This window comes from Papio anubis, chromosome 6 (genome assembly GCF_008728515.1).
Source record: "Papio anubis isolate 15944 chromosome 6, Panubis1.0, whole genome shotgun sequence".
NCBI classification, from domain to species: domain Eukaryota; kingdom Metazoa; phylum Chordata; class Mammalia; order Primates; family Cercopithecidae; genus Papio; species Papio anubis.
This window is the reverse complement of record NC_044981.1, coordinates 144016751-144034705: the sequence shown is the minus strand read 5'-3', so window position 1 is coordinate 144034705 and position 17955 is coordinate 144016751. Positions and strand designations below refer to the sequence as shown.

General features: G+C 37.0%; 1 protein-coding gene across 3 annotated transcripts in view; it reads right to left on the bottom strand.

Moving 5' to 3' along the window:
- Positions 1-7385: 7385 nt before the first annotated feature.
- Positions 7386-17955, bottom strand: part of MAN1A1 (mannosidase alpha class 1A member 1) — a 168058-nt gene continuing 157488 nt past the window's right edge. For all 3 annotated transcript variants that reach the window (XM_009206199.4, XM_003898248.5, XM_031667464.1), the window contains exons 11-13: positions 16801-16973; positions 7896-8011; positions 7386-7531 (exon numbers count right to left, since the gene is read on the bottom strand). In XM_009206199.4, the coding sequence (XP_009204463.1) occupies positions 7405-7531; positions 7896-8011; positions 16801-16973 (416 nt within the window). In that variant the 3' untranslated portion in view covers positions 7386-7404. The remainder of the gene's footprint in view (positions 7532-7895; positions 8012-16800; positions 16974-17955) is intronic.

Sequence of the window (17955 nt, the reverse complement as noted above, 5' to 3'; positions counted from 1 at the left end):
CAAATAACACAATTGATAATAGTGCAACAATCATGCAGTTTGATCCCTATTTCTTGTCTTCTACAAATGCTAAAAAAAACCCCCACAAGCCAAAAAAACAAAACTCTACTGCTCGCTAACAAAAAAAAAGTGGAAAAATGTCCAGTTAGTTCATGATGCAGGTGTGAAGAAGAAGAGCTGGCTACTTCTGTCTTCTCATGTCAGAAAAGAGCTGAACTTTGACCTTAGAAGATGAGTAATAACATGTGTTTGAAGCAGTCTGATTGAAGGAAGGCATCCAAAAAAGCCTAGGGTTATTGGAAACAGCAAGTAAAATAATAACAAATGCGTTGTCATAACAAAACAAGCTGGAGGCTTCCCAAGGTGGAGGAAAGATGATTCTTTTATAGGATGCAGAAGCTGAAAGAAGGGGCTGGAACTCATGGATTGAAGGCATGAGCTAAAACCTTTTACATATATGATTTTAACTCTCTGGAAAGTAGATATGATCCCTCCCATTTTATGGATGAGGACACTAAGGTTTTGATGTCTTGTAATTTGGGTGCGGTGGTCTCTAGTTTATGCATGGAAATACTCTAGGCATGTGGACTGCTGTTTCTTGCTCGGGTATCCACAACAGATGTCATGCAACGCACAGTCCAGCTGTTAGGCCTGGGCTAATCACTCCTCTCATTTTACAGATTAAGGAAAGGGAGATGTGAAGAGTAAGTTCTTGTTCCAAATCACACAGGGAGTTAATGCCACCAGCTAAGGTTGGGAACCCTTGTCTGGATTCCTAGTGAGGTCAGCTTCCCACTGGCCCACTGCACCTACTTTCTACCCCTTCTGTATGCTGCATCGTATACAGAAAAGAGACTTAGGCTTAATGTATTTTAATGGGGCATTAAAGAAATATATTTTTGCAACTCCCTGCCAAGATTATGTAAGTCACAAAGTTATCAAGTTGACAAAAGCAAGATGGAGAAGGGATGTGGGTAGCTGAGAGAGGCACTTAGGGTTTATTTAACCAGTGAGGTTTATTTAACCAGTGAGGTTTAGTATTGAAAGGCAGAATGGTAAAGAGGTTTTGCACAGGAAGGAAGAGATTTAGTTTGCTTCTCCTTCAGTCACTTGTTAAATAGACAGCCTTGGGTCATAACAAACCAAAGCTGCCACATACATGAAAGGGAACCAATAGCATCGTGCCTGCCTCAAGAAGTTGTTATGGAACCTCCCATCCTGGTTCTGCGAGGTGATTGTGTTTCTGTTTTCCACAAAGAATGCCAAGAGTTGGAAAGTGAGGAATAAAGTTCCCAAAGATTTTGTGAATGGGAATCATTGACTTGTTTCTCCTAGGAGAGTTAAACAAAACAAAACAAAAACCTCTCAGGTGCCAGTCATTTTGGAAAATACTATTTGAAAGCAGTATACTTTATGGCCCTGTTTGCAGAACTGTGAATTAGTAAGCGCTTGTAGCCTAAGGCCAAAATATCCCAGCATGTGTAAAAGTTTTTAAAAACCATACATCTATCACTGTTTTCTAACGTTTCATGGTAATTTGCATTCACTGAGGAATTAAATGGATCTGTGATACACATTTAATTTATTCTGTAAGTAATGGCATGTTTTAAGGGGACTCAAAGTAATCATAATAATGGCAAGTCAACAAATCTTTGACAATTAGCATAGCAATGAATGTAAAAACACGGGCGGGAGAAATGAAGGTATTTTTCAGAGGTCATTTCCAAGAACATTTTATACATTTACATGACATATAGCCAAACTAGAAATTCCGTGTAGTCTGTGCAAGTGACACTCGTGTTAAAATCAACAAGAACAGTAGAAACAATTTGAAAAATGACTTAAAAATGCAGTTATTGGGAAAAGAAAGCCAATGAAACAGTTGCTGAATAAAAAGAATGATTGTAGTTAATACTTTTGAGATTCCCCTAATAAGAATTATGTTTAAGAATCTAGTGTAAATCTGTTTCTAAAAGATTTAGGTGTATGGCTTATTGCAGACGAATGCTTTTGTAGAAAAGGAAGAATCTGTTTTCAAAGTGACCAAAGTTATGTCAAGTTGTACTTAAACCTTGAGGTAGAGACAAAAATGCAGGAAAAGGTACACATTCTTGTCATGATTTGCTAATTAACTCATTAAGTGTTCTGATAGTCTTGGGATTTCCTTCTACCTATAACTTAAAATTGTTTTCAACTTTAGTGTGTGTAGGAATAACATAAAGGGCTAAACATGGGTATTCCAGGACCCCATCACAATTTTGATTTGTTAAAATTTGGGGGAAGGCTTTGAAATCTGCATTTTAACAAACCTTAGCTGAGATTCAGATTAGGTAAACTAGCCCACAGCTGGAGAAAGAAACACAGCAGTAGACCAATTTCTAAGGGTGAACTCTGAATATGTACCTTTATTTTGGAGTAGTTGGTTGGAAATAACATATGCTCTCATACATGGCTTTTTTTTTTTTTTTTTTTTTTGAGGTGTAGTCTGGCTCTGTCACTCAGGTTGGAGTGCAGTAGTGCATTCTTGGCTCACTGCAACCTCTGCCTCCCGAGTTCAAGTGATTCTTTTGTCTCATCCTCCCAAGTAACTGGGATTACAGGCATGCACCACCATGCCTGGCTGTTTTTTTTTTTTTGTATTTTTAGGATTAGCACGAAATCTTACCATATTCCTGTGTCTGGCAGCACAGAGGAAGGATAGAAAAACAGTTCCTGTTGCTGGGAAAATCCCCATTTCCTCATATTTAAAATGAGAGTTGGACTAAATGCTGTCTACATTCCTCTGTAGTTCCAATACTTTAAATATGTATCTGATGCCTGGCAAATATTTCTTGAAAACTGTGACTCATGTATTGGCTAGTGTGGTGGATGGAATGAGCCTGGGAAAAATAGAAAGGAGGCTTCAGGCCATAAAATCAGTTAAGAAGTTTCCTAAGACTCCCCTCCCTGCCCTCACTCTTCAGTCACAAGGTAGGGACCCTTGCATGGCAATTAGATATATGAACTCCATGTTCAAATGAAAAAGATTTTATCTTAACTTTGAAAAGCTTTTTAAGCAACCATCTACATATCATTATCAGTCATTAGACGTATTTGTTGCCAAGCTGCCACCTCTGTGTTGATGGCTGATTAGTATACATAAAAACCATGCTTAGAATAAATTTTAATAATTTTGTCACCAACAACATAAACACAACCAACATCATTTGTGTTACCAATAATTTAATTCAGAAGGTTCCCATTTGACTCTCTGTTAGGTAATCAGCTAATTTCTTTGCTTGGTGCTGTTGTAATCATTTTTTGTTTTTTGTTTAACATATGAGGCAGGGACTGTGACATTAAGTCACATAAAACAATAATGGGCTGTTGAATACTGAAAACTCTATTGGAGGAGTCATGCCTTACTTTATTTTACATGATGTAAGTGGACTAAAAATAATCTGTTGATTGAGAGTTGATTCTAGTCACAAACATGTACTTTATTTTTAAAAAGTGTATTGCTTAGTAAAAGACATTTGCAAATAGTTGTAGCAAAGACTATGAATATAAGACAGAGTTTCCTAATTCATATACTTTCTCAATTGTGTACTACATCAACTGCTAGATGTTGCTCTCAGCACTAGACAGAGAAATGGGGGGGAAAATGCCAGTTGAAGTTTCTATTCTCATGGGGTTTCATACTAAGGGGTTAGAAAGACATGAATAAGGAAATAAATATGTAATATAACAAATGCTAAGTAGAAAATAAAATAGGGTAGGGGACAAAAGGTGGAGATAATGTTATACTGATTTGTCAAAGGAGTCATTCTAATAAGGTGACAATTGTGCAGAGACCTGATAAAGAATGAGCTATAAAAATATTAGGGAAAGTGAGTTCCAGGTAGTAGCAATGGCAACCAAAATATCTGAAATATTCTAAAAAGTACAGTATGAATTTGAAGAACTTAGAACTTGGGCTTTTTGAAAATTTTTGGAGGATCTCCTACAGCATAAGTTCTCCTTTTTCTATTAAGCCTCTCTGACCACTCAAATGCTACGGACCTCCTGTTCCCATGAACTTCTATAGAATTATAGGCTTGTAATTTAACACAACTAAATACTATTTTTGTCTTGTTTTGTGGGGTAGTGTGGGGTTAGTCTAATTTTCTTAGTTGCATTGCAAATTTATGAACAAAGAACATAGTTTGTGCTATTTCTGACAACAAAACTTCTAGCCTTTGTGTCCTGGTGTTGAACATATGTTAGATCCTTAATAAAAGTTATTTGATTACCCAAACACTGTACAAGCAAAATTATGTGCAATGTAAAGTTTCTTAATAGGAAATGTTTCCTTGTCAAGATCCTATAGGTGTGGTATGGAATTGCTGTAGGGTCAAGTACTTTTATTTGCAACGAATGCACCCACCCCTTAGATATACAAAAGCCAACTAAAAAGGAGAAAAATATAACAAATGAGGAGATATATTAAAAGACTTTATTCACAATAGAGAAATTTTACAAATATAATTTTTAAAAATTATGTGTCAATCTATTGTTTCCCATAACATTGGAGATTTATATATAAAGTTGAAAATGACAGAATGGATTTATGTAAAAATCAAAAACAATGTACACAATGTATAGCTCATGTGAAAACATCATGACAAGTCACTGAGTTCTGTAAACTGCCATACAACTTACATGTGTAATATTAATTGCACAAAGTATATCAAGACATATTGAAGAAACACAAAATTAAGTGCTACTTTAACTGTTCATTTTTCAGTATGTGAATACATATATAAATTTAACTGCACAGTTTTGTTGAAAATAAGTTTCTACTTAAAGACTTCAGTTGTTAAAATTAACCCAAAATATAACTTTAATTAAATTACATCACTATAATATTACTCTCTTATCTTGTTTACATTTTTGGTGTTTTGGGACTTTTGTTAAAAGAAATCCAAGTTCTAGAATTGCAAAAACTTCATTGTTGCCACTGACAGAGCAACATATAGTACAGCTTCTTGTCTATTCACACCAGGACACCAAGGTACCTTACAGTGCAGTGTGTACACACAACCTGATTTTAATACTGTATCTGCTGCAGAAGTACTTATCAGCTTTGTGCTCTTTCAAATCAAACTGAAAAGAAAATGAGTTAATTTAAATGGCAAGTTCAAGGACATTTATACAAACATTATAATCTTAGTACATATGGCCCAATTTTGGCAATAATTTTTAATATTTTGCTTTAAAGTCCTGGGAACAAAGGGCTCTTGCTATCCATTGATTTCATTAGGTGAACTGAAGACATGAGTGGGAGAAGTTATTCTGGATCACAGAGACACATTGCCATGGACATGATGATGTATGGAAGAGTCTTTTGCATTTACTAATTTTACTAATGTATTCTCTGACATACACCAATGTATGATACCGAAAAACAGAAAGCAGGTCATAAAGGTGGTTCTGTCAGATAAAGGCAATCTTTTAAAACACTTTCAAATGCTACAACAACTAAAACTATTAAGCCTATAGCTAAGAAAATAATTGTCTTCAGTAATATTAGGTGGAACCATATGAAACTTGTGGACAGTTTTTAAACTACAAATGCAGCAATTTCATATGCTTCAGCCTAATCCATGGGGTTGTACTGATCTTTCTGACCATTCTCAGCTGGAAATTCACATGGTCAAAGTCTTTGCACTTTAGTATATGCATCATATTAGCCCTTTCATGGAAGTATCTCTATCCACATAAATACATATGCATATATAGTGAGCCAGTGTGAGCAAACACAAGGTATCACCAAATCTATTCTTGAGAAAACCATTCCTATTTCACACTTAATGTTTAAAAGAATCAGATATTGATTTTTATCCACTCCAGGACTGTGGGGGATTGGGAGTGGCCGTTTCTTTATATTTCTTCTAAGTTGTGATCTCTATGTTGAATATAACCATACTAAATATGCTATATTCTTATTTGGCCTAAAATTTGTTAGATTTTCCTTGATTGATCATGAATAAGCAAAATTGGCAAAGCTTCCTTCAGAGCCAAATCCTGCTTTCACAAACTGAAAGGAAATAATTTACTACATTTGAGATAGAGCCTTTTTCAAATCTGAGAAATCTGAACCAAACAGAATGCTTTATTTTCCCAAGAAAAAAAATCAAGATGAAATACAAACAAATGGAACTAAAAGCCACATGAAATACCCTCTCTTGGCCGGGCGTGGTGGCTCAAGCCTGTAATCCCAGCACTTTGGGAGGCCAAGGTGGGTGGATCACGAGGTCAGGAGATTGAGATCATCCTGGCTAACACGGTGAAACTCAGTCCCATCTCTACTAAAAACACAAAAAATTAGCCGGGCGTGGTGGTGGGCACCTATAGTCCCAGCTACTTGGGAGTCTGAGGCAGGAGAATGGCATGAACCCAGGGGGCGGAGGTTGCAGTGAGCCGAGATAGCGCCACTGCACTCCAGTCTGGGCGACAGAGCAAGACTCCGTCTCAAAAAAAAAAAAAGGAAATGCCCTCTCTTTAGAGAGACCCAATTTCTTCATATATTCAGTTAAACACAAAAGCTAATCCATTAAATTATACTATTTTCTTTAGAAAAATGTAATTCAGTGATAGCAGAGCTCTGCAAAATTTGAGAGCTCACCTCTCTGTGTAGTAGGGAATGGAAGAAATTAACCAGTATATAATTCAGAATTGACACAGGGCAGTAAAGTAAAATTAAAGGACACATTTACAAAATAGAAAACACTAATATAATTAACCAACAAAAATACACTGCAGTTCCGATGAAATGAGGTCAACATGAGATGATCCTTTTGGAATGACTTTCTAATTTGAATTATAATGTGAGTGAAGTATTTTAGAAGACATTCTATCAAATAATGATAGACCTGCATAAAGAGGCTGTCACAGTTAGAAGATCTGTCTCTGGTGGACAGACAAACCAGATTAACATGAAATTGAAAAGGAAAAAGCTTTTTTATACTTATTATTATGGCTTTTTGCAACATGGCAAAACATTACAGCTTAAAGCAGACATCATCTCCTCTTAGAGGAGGAAAAAGTTTTGCAGTCAAATCAAATTGTAATTAAGAGGTCATTGCTATACCATTCTACTCAGTTTAATAAAAATGGTATTACACCTTCATGAACTCCAGAGATAATAGGTTACTTAAAAACAAACAAAAAACTGGTGGATACACTGGCTGAATAATAAAGGATACGATAAGGAATTTAGGTCCACCTATACTTACGATAATAAACATAAAAGACTGCAAAACAATTTAAGAACTTAATCACAGACCTACTAATCAAAGTTCATCATGTGCCTGATTACCAGGAAAGGAATTATTAAGGTGTGCAGTGAAGGGAATGGAGCAGAGTAAAATATAAAATGTCTTTTTATTCCTCTCTGATTTCAACTTCCTTTTTTTCTTTACGGAGGATAGGGAGAAGATGTGCCTCGCTATTGAAGATCCAATGCTCCAGTGGAAGAAGATCATCGTCAGAAAATATTAGGTACAAATATCTGGTGAGAGAAACATAAGTATATGAGGCCCAAGGGCAGGCAGTGAAACCACAAACACACAGCAAAAACCGTATCAATGTCTCCATTCATCTTACCGAGAAACATGGACAAGAGTCAAATATATCAACAAAACCCTGAGGGGTTATACTCACTAACGTAGGGTAAAGAAGCTACTCAGTGCTTTGGTGTTGGCAGTACCAAGTCACTGAACCTAGTTATTGAGAATACGCCTGCAATTATAGCCATGCCTGATATTCTGAATCAGTCACACTGGATATTACTTCAATGTGTTCATGATAAAAGACATCTACAAAGATCTGTCCAGGTACCTCAGCCACATGGTTTTAGAATAATTTTTACCTACTTCAATGTCTCTGCCAGGAAGAAACTCTGCTGCACATCATCATAACTCTCATGAAGAAGGTAAACATCCCTTAGGCCTGAATAGCCTCCATTCACTCTGCAATGGTTTTCCAAGGCCTAAATTACACAGAGGAGGGGAAAAAAAGGGTCACATTTTAATAAGCTGATTGTCACTAATTTTTATTATTAGACTGTCAAGTTCAGATAAAACTTTTTATTTTTTATTTTTTTGAGACAGGGCCTCACTCTGTTGCCTGGGCGGAGTACAGTGGTACCATCATGGTTCACTGCAGCCTCTACCTCTTGGGCTCAGGTGATTCTCCTGCCTCAGCTTCCCAAGTAGCTGGGACCACAGGCATGCATGCCTGGCTAATTTTTTGTAGAGATGGGGTTTTGCCATGTTGCCCAGGCTTGTCTCAAACTCCTGGGCTCAAGCGATCTGCTGGCCTCAGCTTCCCAAAGAGTTGGGATTACAGGCATGAGCCACTGTGCCCAGCCAAAATTTATTTTTTACAAATTGGATTCAAATTAAATCAAAGTTTGTTAGAGTTTTAGGTAAAAAAAAATTAAAACCATAAACTAAATGTAAATCAAAAATGAAGTCACAGAACATATGGACAACATATCTTACCTAATTTGAAACACTTCTGCCTTTAGTTTTGGAAAAATTTTTCACTGATTTTTACCAATTCCTCCTATAGTCTAGAGCAGGGTTTAGCAAAGTATGAACTATAGGCTAAATCCAGTCCACTGTTTATTTTTGTAAATAAACTTTTATTAAACCACAGCCATGTTGTTTAAATATTGTCTATGGCTGTTTTTATACTACAATGACAGAGCTAAGTAGATGCAAAAGAGACTGGCTGGCTGTCCCCCAAGCCTGATATTGTCTGGCCCTTAACAGAAAGAGTTTGCTGACCCCTAGTTTGGAGAGATTGCTAATGTCAACTGGGATCATAAACCACTGGTTGAGAAACTGTACTGGAACAAAATCAGCTGCTACTATAATCGGAATATCTGAGTTTTTGAAAATTGATTGTAGGGTACTAATCAGTGATACTCGTAACAGAGCTAAAAGAAGAAAATGAAAGACAGTGAGAGACATGTGACTGGGATCTATTCCTAAAATACATTTTTTTTTTAAAGTCTAGTATGGAAGAAGATGGGATGACTCCACTGACAACTCTCTAGAGAGAAATGATCCTACATTTCTGTAGTTGTCTGAATTTAATGAATATTTGGAAAACAGATGGGTTGGGCAGTGTGAGGATGAACATTTAGGTAACAACCTAAACCAACCTGCCTCCCACTTTGTTGGTTACCACTAAGATGGCTGCTGTTTGTGTTTTCTTTTCCCCTTCCAGAGCCCACTTTCTTTCTTTTGTTTGTTTCTATTTTTCTTTAACCTTTTTCCAGCTTTCCCGATGTATGACAAATACAAATAGTATATACTGGAAGGTGTACAATGTGATGTTTTGATATACACTTCTTCTGTGGATATACACCATCTTCTGTGGTGGATATACATCATCTTCTGATGTGGATATACACCAAGAATTAGGATTGCTGGATCAGCTCTATTTTTAATTTTTTGAGAAACCTCCATACTGTTTTCTACAATGGCTATATCAATTTTCACTGCCACCAACAGTGTATAAAGGTTCCCTTTACTCTGCATCCTTACCAAGACTGATTATCTCTTGAATTTTTGATAACAGCCATTTAAAAAGGTATGAGGTGACATCTCACTGTGGTTCTGATTTGCATTTCCCTGATGATTTGTGATGTTGAGCATCTTTTCATTACTGGCCATCCGTACGTCTTCTTTGGAAAAATGTCTCTTCAGGTCCTTTGCCTATTTTAAAATCAGGTTGTTTTTCTGCTATTGAATTGTAAGTTCCTTAATATTTGGGATAGTAACCCTTATCAGATATATGGTTTGCACACATTTTTGTTGTGTTTCGTTTGGTTGATTGTTTTCCTTTGCTGTAAGGAAACGTTTTAGTTTGATGTAGTTTCATGTGTGTATGTTTGCTTTTGTTGCCTGTGTTTTTGGGTCAAATCCAAAAAATCATTGCCAAGCTCAGTGTCAAGGAGCTTTTCCCTCATTGTTTTCTCCTAGGAGTTTTATGGTTTTAGGTCTTATATTTAAGTCTTTAATTCATTTTGAGTTGTTTTTTTTTGTGCTGTTTATATTTTGAAATTACATTTGCTGCTCTACTAGTTACCAGGCATATTCATTTCTAGGGAAGTTATTCTCTGCTCATCACATCCTACTAATCCTATTAATTATATGGTCAAATAAAAATTTCCATTGTACAAAAATTGCCATCTGCAATCTGGTTCTAATTTATTGACTATAGACAAAAATAATAAAGTTTAAGACTAAAATCCTAATATATTTTATAGTGAAATAAAGAAAATATAAACAAGATATACTTACTCTTAGTTTCTCAGGTCATTTTTCACTTTTTAGTTTTCCCCTGTGCATCATAGTTCTGTCCCTCTTTTTTTTTTTTTTTTACATGTACAATTGTACCCCATTTTTCTCCCATTTAATCCAACTACCAAGAAGATGGAAAGCATAGACCTTGCCTTATTAGTTGAGAAAAATCTTCTCTGGCTAGAAAGGATTTTGGAGGAAAATAAGGCTCTAAGAATGTAGAGCCCAGAAAAGAGGTGAGGGAAAGTAAATACCAGCCATGGATTCTCATGAGCAGAGATGCTGCACTGAGAGCTCAGCTCCCATCTGCAGATACTGATAATGAGGTTATTGATTTTTCACATCAGGGCTGGAGGACAGAAGGGAGAGAGCAGAGACTATGAGGAGAAGAATTTAATTACCTGGTTAAAGAAAATCTGACCAGAAGGCCACATGAATAAAGAAAATAAAGAAAATACCTCATGATTTCACACTTTTAAAAAGCCCCCAAGAAAATAAGACCAATCAACTTAAAAACAGATGCTTCGATTAAATTCTAAGTTCCAGACAGTGCATCAAACGGAGGAGGAGCGTGAAGAAACTTTCAAGTCCTATTATTTTTTCTTTCCTCCTTTTTCTTTGACAAAAACTCAAATACCAGATACGTAGAGTAAGCCAAAAATTATTGGTTAAAAAAAGGAAAAAAAAAATCAGAATTTAGAAAAAATGGGCAAGCTTTTTATGGGAAACCCCATTTCCAGATATTTCTTTAAACAGATTTTAATCCCAAAACCTGTGTTCCCTTGAGGTTTTTTGGTGATGAGCTAATGATAGGGCCAGCCATGATAGCTAGCCACTCCCCTGCCCATGGAAACTGCTCTAAGCTCCTTCTTTTGTTAGAGGAGCTGCTTTTGAGGTGGACAATGCCTAATCACCTTTCTTTCTACTTCACCCTCTCATTCTTGTTCCCCACAAGTCCTCCTGAGGTAAGCTATAGTATTCATGAACACAGTCAAAAATTTTGAGTAGTGGGCCAAGTTCCAGCTTGAGACTCCCCTTATCAGTGGCCCCAGAGGCTCCATGTCCCAGGCAGCGTCTTCCTTCTCAACATGCGGTTGTAAGTGAGAATGAAACAAAATGAAGAAATGCTTAGACAATAACAAGGGCTTCCAGAGGTTTAGAGAGGCCCAGCCACTTTCAGTTTTTAAAGTTTTTGGTAAATTAAAAAAAAAAAAATTTTTTTTTTTAAGGAAAAGCACCAAAGAACCACCCCTTCTCCCCTTACGCAAAAGTCTAGATTTTAAGACTTTAGGAATGTGAAGCCAGGGACAAGTAGCTTTCCTGGGCCCTTACAACAGCCCTGATTCTATCAGCATCTCAACAGTGGAAGTTGTCACGTGTTTGTATGGCTAAGTCTAACCAGATCATCATTGTACTACAATCTGTTCTTGGGACTCTCAGCCTTGAGGCATAGGGACCACCTTGGTTTTGAGTAAATTATTAGTAGTTGTTAGTAATTATTATTAGTGATCCTTTGTGACTGGGATGTGCTAATAGCAGAGAACAGGATATGAGAATGTTTATAGTGACTGGAGCTCTAAACAAGGGATGAAGGGTAAGAAAATAGCAAGCATCATGAGTTAAATCCTAAGTCAGAGGACAGAGGAGTATTCTCTTGTCTACCAGATATATAAACGGCTGATCCACGGAGTAAGGCTGTCTGTGTGAGTGTGGTCTGAACTCAAGGGTAGAACACAGAGAATCAGGCACCTTGAACAAATCAAAGAGGGTCTGGAAACAGGATGAAGCCTGAGGAGGCAGGAGTAGGAAGGAAGAACAGAAGTCACTTTCTGAGAGTCGAAATGACTGAGTGGAAAAAGTTAGGTTTAGAAGAGCAAAGAAAAATGTCTGTGCAAAAAAACAAAGCCAAAAAACCTGAAATTACCAAAAAAACCCCCTGAAGCCAAAAAAATCACAAATCCCTATGTAAGGCTTTACCCTCTACTGTAGATCAGCTGAGATATTATATAATCTGTGAATATATACATATAATTAATATTCCGATAAAGCTCATGCTGTAAGTTATCAGATGTTTTACTGGAAGGAATTTGTCAGTTTCTCATGTGTGTTTTTTTTTTTTTTTTTTAAATTTCGAGAGGGTCTTGCTCTGTTGCTCAGGCTGGGGTGCAGCGGTGCAATCTTAGCTCAAAATAACCTTGAACTCCTGGGCTCAAGTGGTCCTCCCTCCTCAGCCTCCTGAGTAGCTAGGGACTATAGGAGTGTGCCACCATGATGAGCTAATTTTTTTTTTATGGGTATGAATTGGTATTTTATTGTGCTTTTGATTTGTATTTCCTTGATGACAAATGATATGAAGCATCCTTCCATGTACTTCTTGGCAATTATATGGCTTTTGAGTGAAAAGTTACTCAGATGCTGGGGTGGTGTGGGGGCTGGGGTGGCCAGAGAGATGTTGGTCAAAGGATATAAAATTGCACTTAAGAGCAGTAAGTTCAAGAGATCTATTGTACAATGTAGTGATGATAGTTACCAGTTAATAACAATATATGGTAATCTTAAAAAATGGGGCCATAGACCAAAAAAAAAAAAAAATGCTGAGAGAGGTCTGCTGGGTGGCTCATGCCTGTAATCCCACCACTTTGGGAGGGCAAGGTGGGAGCCCTTGAGCACTTGAGCCCAGGTGTTCAAGACCAGCCTGGGCAACATAACGAGACTCCGTCTCTATTAAAAAAAAAAAAATGCTAAGAGAGTAGATTTAAATGTTCTTACCACAAAAACTAAGCTATGTGAGGTAATGCATTTGTTAATTAGCTTGATTTAGCCATGCCACAACGTATATATATTTCAAAACATTATGTTGTACACAATAAACATATACAGCTTATTTTGTCAATTATAAAAAGAATAAGGGAAATAAATAATTTTTGAAAAGCTGTTCATTTGGGTGGTATTTTCCTCCACAGGCATGAGTTTCAATGAGCTAATTTTTAAATTTTGTAGAGACAGGGTGACTTGTTGCCCAGGCTGACTGCAAATTCCCATCCTCGAGCCATCCTCCCACCTCGGCCTCCCACATGCTGGGATTACAGGCTTGAGCCACCACGCCTGGCCTTCCTGACATTTTTGAGAAAAAGCAAAAGAAATATCAGTTAAATATTATTAATATAATTATATTATATATATTTTATATATAATAATTTAAAATTATATTTTATATAAAATAAAAATATAATTTATACATAATATAATAATATATTATAATTATAATATATTAATAATATTAAATATTATTTCTGTCAGGCAGACTTGCAAGTGCTTGAACATCTGTGATTAATGGAGTTAACCCACAAAAGAACTCCCTAGTGTTGTAGTGCTGGATCATATACCTTTTCATATCTTATTTGACATTATTATTAGAAATTTAAGACACAGAAAGCAGATTTCTCAAGTGTATCAGTGAAAGAAGGCTGGGAAGGGAGTGCTTTGTTAGAAGATAGGAAGACGGCTTACAATTTACAAACTGAAAGTATGGGTGAAAAAGTACAGTGCAAAGGAGATGTGACTCAATGGTAGCGAATGGAGAAGCTAACACTGACTATAATTTCAGTATAAGCCAGTTTTTTTTTTTTTTTCCTTCGGAGATGACAGTCTTGCTCTGTCACTCAGGTTGGAGTGCAGTGGCGTGATCTCGGTTCACTGCAAGCTCCGCCTCCCGGGTTCATGCCATTCTCCTGCCTCAGCCTCCAGAGTAGCTGGGACTACAGGCGCCCGCCACCACGCCTGGCTAATTTTTTTTTATATTTTTAGTAGAGATGGGGTTTCACCGTGTTAGCCAGGATGGTCTCGATCTCCTGATCTCGTGATCCGCCCACCTCAGCCTCCCAAAGTGCTGGCAATTTTTTTTTTTAAATATAAATCTACTAAAAGAACAAGTTGGACTATAAGCTGTGAAAAATCACACTGCTAAGAGAGGAAGAGAGGTTTTTGAGACACACTGCTCAGCCCTAAAAGACTACAGGTGGAAACCAGGTCAGGAGAAGAAAATCAAGGGAAATGATGGATGAGGAAAGGAAGAGATGGCAGAACGTGCTGTCTTCAGATAACTGGGGAGCTGAAATATAGAAGGGAGATTTCTTTCCTCTGGTACCCCCAGAGCACAGAACATTGTAAATTGTGGCTTCAAAATAAGTAACTTTCTAACACCTTCAACCATTACCAATTGGAATGAGTTACTTTAGTAGGTGATACATTCCCCTTCGCTGGAAAGTCCTTGGGTTGATGAGGAACAGCTATCTTGCAGAGATTTGGAAGGGAGTCTTGTCTTTAAGTAGAAAGCGGAATGAGGTGATTTTAAAGACCCCCTATGTTTCGGTTTGGGTTCCCTTAAAAACAAAGCATGAGACAAGGGTTGGACGCAGGATGCAGGAAGTCTGTCAGGGAGGTGACATCAGGAAGTGGGCAAGTGGGAAGAGCAAAACAGGGACGCAAGAGCCAATGAATTATACTAAGTTACGACTGTGTGCAACGAGGCTCACTCCTGCTAGAAACCCTCTGAAGAACCATGTAGCATGCATTCCAGAATGATTCTTGAAAGAAAGAAGACTGGGATAGTTATCCATCAACTCCAAAACCTCCTTGGTTGACAGCCATTAACTCCCCAGCACTTCCCAGACCACAGCCAGCTGGCTAGGGAAAGCTCTTCCACCTTCTTTTCCTGACATGGTTTCCAGCTGTGGTCTCAAGTGTGCATCACCACAGCCAAGTGCTGGAGGTGCTGGAGGTGAGAGCTGCTAGCATATGCGGGGCTGCTGCTGAAACACAGGAGGCCATGGGGGTGGGGGAAATGTGCGGCCATGCCTTCGAAGTCCCAGTTTTTCTGGTTTAAAAAATGCAAGATCCTACAGCACTCCTTGCTCACCACTATAGCTCAGGTTCTAGCAGAGGTTACTGGGGGCGTCCCCAAAATTGAGACCTCAGTGTTGTGACACAGGGAAATGATTTCATGTCATATATTATGTTAAAGGGTTGACAAGAAATAAAAATCATAACACATAAACCAACCTTATGATCCCATAAACAACCAACCTCCCGAAGAACAGAGCAAACCAAAGCACCCTGTCTACCTTGCAATCCGAATTTGCTTACCTCCCATTTTTGATCCCTTCTCGGCCATACATTTTGTACATTCTAACATCTATAAAATGGATGTCATAATTTAATTGGCAGTGTTATTTTTCTTAGTGGTATATAAAACAATGATGCTTCTTACTAACTATGGTGTTTTAGATTTGATGGAATACATTATTCCTGATATTCTCAACTTAAACTGATATTCAATTCATTTGCTGGCCAATTGAAGATCAAAACAATTCCTATCATCAAAGTTTAGAAAAGCCTCAATTTTAACATTTTTTTCCAGAGGAAAAAAACAGAAATGTAAAGAAATTACAATGACTACTGATTAAATGTAATAAAACTGCCCCCTCAAAGAGGCCTAGAGAATTGCTGTTATTTAAAATGACTGATGATTAATAAGAAGACACATACTAAATGAAGAGGATAATCAGCAAGATTCACCGATGGCTTCCTAAGATATTAGTTAAATTTTACCAAAGGCAATATTCATTTTAGATTTCCTGAGAGAAGTCATTCCTCATGGACAGTTTTTAAAGATAGCTAACTTTCTAACAAAGAGTGCTAGAGAATGAGAGTGTAATTAAAGCATTTGCTTGTTCTTATCACCTGAATTCCCTTCCACTCCTTGCGGAATAATAACTCTTACAATTAGACAGACATTGTTAGATGCATATCCTGCAGGGTGTCTCCTCAGGCATTTGGCACACAAAGCATTCACTAGATTAGTTTAGGAAGGAGATATACCATCCTGGGCAGGAAGAGACCCAAGAGGTGACAGACAATGAAAATAACACCCTGGGCAGATGGAATGCTTACAGATATTCCAAGAAACCTGAGGCTGGTGAAGGAATATCCTTATACAAAGTAATTCTTCTATAAGTGCTTCCTAAAAGTTAGATCTAAGTAGCTATTTACTTTAAGTAGAAGCATATACTAGCATTTTAAAGCTCAAAGACAGAAAAAAACATGAAGTGTTTATTGAAACAGACAGAGGTGAATATCCCCAAGCTGCCAATAACCCTTAGGTGGAATTAAGAGATCATCATTTTTGTATTAATGAGAACTTAATTTTAGACTATGTCTTTCTAGTTATCTCCTTCAATATCTAAGTCTATCAGTAGGTATATCTATATCAATGTTATACAAAGCAAAGCTGAAGCTAGGGATATAAAACGACTTCAATGAAAATACACAGTCCTAGGTGGAAAAAATCCTGGTTGAAGCTTTAAAAATTATAGAAAAGTTGATAAGCCTGATTTATAGGTATCAACTGAACATTTTTTACTATGACATTTATCTATAAGAAACATGCAAATTAAAACATCACCTCTACAGCTTCCCAGGCCCATTTCCTGTACTTTGGATCATGAGTCAGTCTCCACATATACATGTAAGTCTCCATAACTTCTGGCCGTAAGATGTAGTATTTTTCATTTTGTCTTGTAGCAATGGCTTCAACACCACCATCAAATCTGAAAGCTTCTGGTCCCAGTTTCATAACTAAAGGACATGGAATGAATGAATAAGGGTTATTGTTCTGGACAGTGCTTACAGTCAATAAGTTAAATGAAACTATAAAGTACAGTCATCCCTCAGTATCTGTGGGGGATTGGTTCCAGGACCCTCCGAGGATAACAAAATCCATGGCTCCTTGAGTCCCTTATATAAAATGGCAAAGTATTTGCATACAACCTAGGTACATCCTCCCATATACTTTAAATCATCTGCAGTTTACTTATAATACTTAATACAGTGTAAATGTTATGTAACTAGGTGTTATACTGTATTGTTTAGGGAATAAAGATAAGAACAAAAACTCTATAAATGTTCAGTACAGAGAGAACCATCCATTTTTTGGGGAACATTTCTGATCTGCGGTTGTGGAACCCAGGGATACGAAGGTCTGACTGTACTTTAACAACACTGAAGAGAGATGTCAAAGTGGTCAGTTTTAAAAATGAGTTATAAACATCATGTAATACATAAAACTCATATACTTAAAACATTTAGTCATCTAAAAGAGTCCATTTTAGAAAACAGTAATATTTTTTTTTTTTTCATTCAACCCCCATTTACTGAGCACCCACCAGGCAAGTGCAAGACACCATGGAATACCATTTGAGTTAGCCAGAAATTTAGTGGTTGACAATCCTAAGTAATTTTGCTACAAAAGGCCAGTTATTTGTACTTTGTGTTGCAAATTCTTATTTTATAAGAAGGGAGTGGGATTCATGATCTATTTCATGGGGGATGTGGAGAAGATTAACAATGGATAATACAATGCTAAGTTTCTCTTTGCAGGGAGATAGAGACCCTTGTCCAGTGTTATTAGCAAAAGCAGAAGTCAGTAAATTAGGCTGGCTTTAACTCTTTAGGGCCTGGATTTTTGTTTCTTGGCAAACTAAAGGTAGATATTTTCAGATAGAAAATCATTGCCTTTTAAAATAAAAATATGCATTCCTTTATGACATTAATCACGATC